Source organism: Bactrocera dorsalis, chromosome 5 (assembly GCF_023373825.1).
Source record: "Bactrocera dorsalis isolate Fly_Bdor chromosome 5, ASM2337382v1, whole genome shotgun sequence".
NCBI classification, from domain to species: Eukaryota; Metazoa; Arthropoda; class Insecta; order Diptera; family Tephritidae; genus Bactrocera; species Bactrocera dorsalis.
In genome coordinates, this window is record NC_064307.1 from 69108778 (window position 1) to 69113531 (window position 4754).

The following is a 4754-nucleotide window of genomic DNA, read 5'->3' on the forward strand; positions in this document are numbered from 1 at the left end:
GCAAAGAATTTTTCGCAGTGTACATAAATTAAAGTACCTGCCAAATGTTTGTGCGCCATTGACATATATCGCAGAAATGCTGTAAATTCTTGCGTTTGTTTGTGAAGCCGGTCTGTCTGTGCGAAAGTCGATGTGCCGTGAAGGCCCATAACACACACATACCAACAACAACAACACTTGGCAGGTGATTGGCAGAGAAATTGTGTAAACAGTTGGCAACAGGTAAACAGCGACGACTGGAGTAGCGAGCGAGCTGTTAACTCGCTGGCTGATCGAGCCAAACGTACGAACGATCAAGCAGTCGAAAACAACAAAACATGTTACTTGCTTATTGTGATTTCAAGCTTTTTTGCATAAAAATGTGACACCCAATGAGTTTTACAAACGCGTTGGCTGGCAATTGTTGAGAGCACGTACATATGTAAAGGGAAGTATGTGTGTTGCTTGATTTTTGGTTAACAGCTTGTGTGCACAAATTGACAGCGCGCGGCGGCAAGTGAAGAAGCTGCGCTAAGGTACCTCTAGAGCTGCGCAAGAACAGCTGAGTTGCGTCCCGTTTGGTGTTGCTGAGGCCACGGCGCGCAGCATGCTGTAGCGGACGAGTGTGGACACAGTAAGGTAACAACAACAATAAAAATTAATTTGTTGTTGTTGTGTCTTGATGCTTTTTTTGTAGATTTTTTGTTTTTGCCGTGTGTTTTTGCTTGTATTGTTGCACACTAACGCTTTGCTGGCATGCCAACTGCAGCAGTAAAGACGCTCCCAACAAAGGCAATAACAACAACTACAATAACAATAACAACACCAATAACACACGTACGTTAACAAAAACCATAATGTAGCATAACAATGAAGCATCGTCGGCTGAAACCTGCTGCTTGGCTGACTGGCTGGCTTTGCGCACCAACCGGTGTTTCGCGGCACCAGATTCAATTTGTATTTACATTCATGCCGATAGGTTAGTCAGTTTTCAAGTGCGGTCTGAGCGTGTTGTGCGGCGCGGCAAAATTCGTGAGCGAATAACAGCAGCAGTAGCAAAAGCAATAACAGTGCCAATAAGCTGAGCGCTTTGTGCAGTTGGCGAACGACAGTTGAATGCAACTGTTGGCGATTGTGGCATACTAATTTTTTGCGCGCACTTAAAACAACCGTTATAGCGACAACTGTATGCAATCTGAAAAGCTGCATTGCGAAAAAACTAATTTACGAACGAAATAAGTGGCTGCTGAACAAATAAGCTTCGCGGTGTTAGTTTTAAATTCCAGTTAATTAACAAATTATTTGTGTGATTTATAGAGAAAACCAGTAAATAGAATATTTCGAACAAATACAGTGGCGATTTGTGTGCAAAGTAACTTGATGCGGTGATGTACACAACAGCAATAACAGCAAGCAATAAGAAAACGATAAAAAGTAACGATAAAAAGGTGTCAGGCGCAAGGTTGTGCATATATTAAACAGTGGTAGAATTTTTGAAAACGCTTAGAAAAGTGAATGACGCAAATTTTTGCAAAAAACTTATTTAAGCTGCGCAAAATTCATTAATAATAACCAAAGCATAGAAAATTAAAAAGTCTACAAAGTCTCCAAAGTCTCCAAATTCTACAAAACACACGAAAGTCTAATAAATCAACAGAAGTATTGTAAAAACTGCTTGAACGAGTTAAACAAAGCGAAAACAGTAATTTGAAAACTCTACACAGAAGTCTACAAAGCCAAAAAACGGCATATAACAAATTTTAAAATAAAATAACACACCTAACAACTGAAATTTTAAAGAAAATTACGAAAATATTAAAGCTAAATGCGAAATTAGCTTTTGAAATTTTAAAGAAACTGCATGCCACAAAAATTAAACTAAACCAACAACGCAGTTCAAACTTTTAAACATCGATTGCAGGCTTAAAAGTAACATAATCCCTAAAATTCAAGTGTATTGGTCGTGTACAACGTATTACAAACAAAAAATCAGTACAACATGTCTGCAATGGTAGCTTTGCGTCGCTTCATCGATCTATTACTCTTTGTCTTACTGGTTGCCGTCGAAGTCGCCTTGCGCCAGTGGATGCCGCCACAAAAGCGCGGTTTCTTTTGCGGCGACGAATCGTTACAATATCCTTACACCGGCACACAAACTATAGGGTTCGCGGTGCTATGCATTATAGTCTTTGGCATACCATTCATCGTCATATTTGTTGTCGAACTATTTCGCCAATTATCACATAGTCGCGGCAAGAAACAACATACAACACAAGATGCCGCAAACGAGTCGTGCTACTGTGGGCGTCGTTGGAAGAATATTTACGCACAAATAGGCTATTACTTGCTCGGCTTACTGATGACACTAGTCGCTACAGAGATAGCGAAGCGTTCGATCGGCCGTTTGCGTCCGTACTTCTTCAGCATCTGCAAGCCGCGCTTAAGCGACGGCACCAACTGCGACTTCGAACAGAATCAAGGTCACTACTTTACCGACTACAAGTGCGAAAGCGATGTTAGCCACAGGATGATGGCTGAAATGGCAATGTCCTTTCCCAGCGGACACTCTTCGACCGTCTTCTATGCCATGGTCTATATAGCGCTCTACTTACAAGTGGCGCTGAGCACACGCGGCTCCAAACTACTCAAGCATTTACTGCAATTCAGCGCCGTAATGTTGGCTTGGTATGTGGCGCTGACACGCATCAACGATCACTGGCACCACTGGTCCGATGTGCTGGTGGGTATATTGATGGGCGCTTTATTTGCTTGGCTGGTGGCACGTTATGTGGCCAAGTTTTTCGAGGGCCGTTGCTCAACGTCTACGGCGGCGGCATCGAAAATCTTGGTGCACTCCGGTTTGGCAGCTGCGTCGGCGCAATCGGCGACGCCAGTCTTGCCCGCGTACACATTTGGCAGTGTGCCGTATCTGCAGCACCACGGACCGAATCATGCCGCCTACGGTCAGACATACCACAACTATGGTTACGTGCCGTAAAGTGGGAATTGCGGGAGCAGGCGGAGAAATGGCAACTTGTAATGAAACGCACGCACATACACACATGTGGAAGCAGCAGTGGCAGTGCTTTAAAAAACAACAAATTAAAGCAATGTCTGGAAATGCAGTTGAGCTGCAGTGAAAGCCATTGCAATTTTGTTATTATTTTTATTGTTTTTTTTTTGTTTGCTTTTTAATTTTTTGTTTAATTTTAAGTTTGCAATGCACGCATGTGGCATTGGAATTCGTGTAGCAGAGTGAAATTTTGCAAGCAAGTATTTGTATGTATGTGTATCTGCATACACGTCTGCATGCATTGCAGTATTTCACAGTTGAATGATTTTGTTGAGGTCTGCAACTGCTTAGTCAAACGCTAATTGTTGCTAATTGCCAACATTGGCACTAATCACTTACATACTTGTCTTAAGTGGAGCATATGCGAATGTACGCTCTACAAATTAGTTTTAAAAAATAACTGCAAATTTTTCTAAATTCGCCGCTACTTAATTGTATCTATTTACGTTCTAATTAAAGTTTAATTAAAAGCTCAAAAGGCTTAAAACAAAAGTCTACAATTGTTGCAGAAGTCCTGCAATTATTGCACTAAACACTTGATTTCAAGTGAAATTTGTTGTAAAATAAGTTTAGTAGTTTAATTATAGAAATTTTAAAAACTCTACACAAAGTCTCCAAAATTTACTTCTTTATAAATAAGTTAAATTCCGTGTTTTATATCATATACACGTAGAAGTTTAATTAAAGCAATATTAAAGTCTCCACAAAGTCTCCAAAACTTCGTTTCTTTTATAATTAAGTAATATTGCGTGTTTTATTGCATATACACTGCATACAAGTTCAGAAATATCATTTTTAAGGTCTTCAAGAAAGTCTCCAAAGTCTACAACACCTCAAATCATTGCAATTTAAATCAAGCATTATTTAATATGTCACAAAAAGTACAGAACACGGTAAATTAGAAAGTCTCCAAATACGAAAGTAGTGTTAAAATGCGCAGCTAATAAACTTTTTGTTGTATATTTAGTATGCATATTTTTGGAAACACGTATATGAAGGAAAAAACAACTAGTTAAATGGCAATTATTTATATAAAAGTGTTATGGAAACCATATATTATAAGAAATTATATACATATCTATTGAGCGCTATGGCACATCAGTTATTTTTACAAATTTACAACTATAAATTATATAAAATTATATCAAATTTTATTCTTCTTGTTTCAATTTCTTTGTACATTATCAACCATTTATTCTACACTTATTTATATTTTTAATCAAAAATTGTTGTTTATTTCTTTACTCTATTGTCTATATCTATAAATCTATGTATTCATAACTATATGTGTATATTTACAAACTGGTTTGTGGCGAAATTTGCCAAACGCAGCTTGAAGAACTTCAACAATTTTATTTGTTTTTAATAAAAAGTACAATTATTGTTATATCATCACAAAAAAATTCTGTTTTCTTTATTTATTCCAACACAATGTCTACACTTGTGACTACTTCGGCAGTTTTTTTTCTAAGCTTTAGACCATCAAATTGTTATTTAATTTGTTGAAAACAAATTTGACGTAAAAATTGACATCGTTTTATTTGGAACAAGTGAAATTGTTGGCAATTTTCGACAATTTTTGAAATTAGGAAAAATTAATACAATTATTGAGAATTATTAAATTTAAATAATAACAAAATTTAACAGTTTTAGAAAAACTGTGCTACGCAGTTAAAAACTGTAGAAAAATTTAGTGGTTTTG

At 37.5% G+C, this 4754-nt stretch overlaps 1 protein-coding gene across 1 annotated transcript; it reads left to right on the forward strand.

Moving 5' to 3' along the window:
• The first annotated feature begins 946 nt into the window (after positions 1-946).
• Positions 947-4046, forward strand: LOC105227847 (putative phosphatidate phosphatase). The gene has a single exon (XM_011207385.4). It carries the CDS (start codon positions 1979-1981, stop codon positions 2975-2977), a length of 999 nt encoding a protein of 332 aa, XP_011205687.2. The 5' UTR covers positions 947-1978; the 3' UTR covers positions 2978-4046.
• Positions 4047-4754: the final 708 nt, after the last annotated feature.

Excerpts from the sequence above, each read along its gene's own strand:
- LOC105227847 (XM_011207385.4), top strand. The coding sequence starts at position 1,979 with ATGTCTGCAATGGTAGCTTTGCGTCGCTTCATCGATCTATTACTCTTT.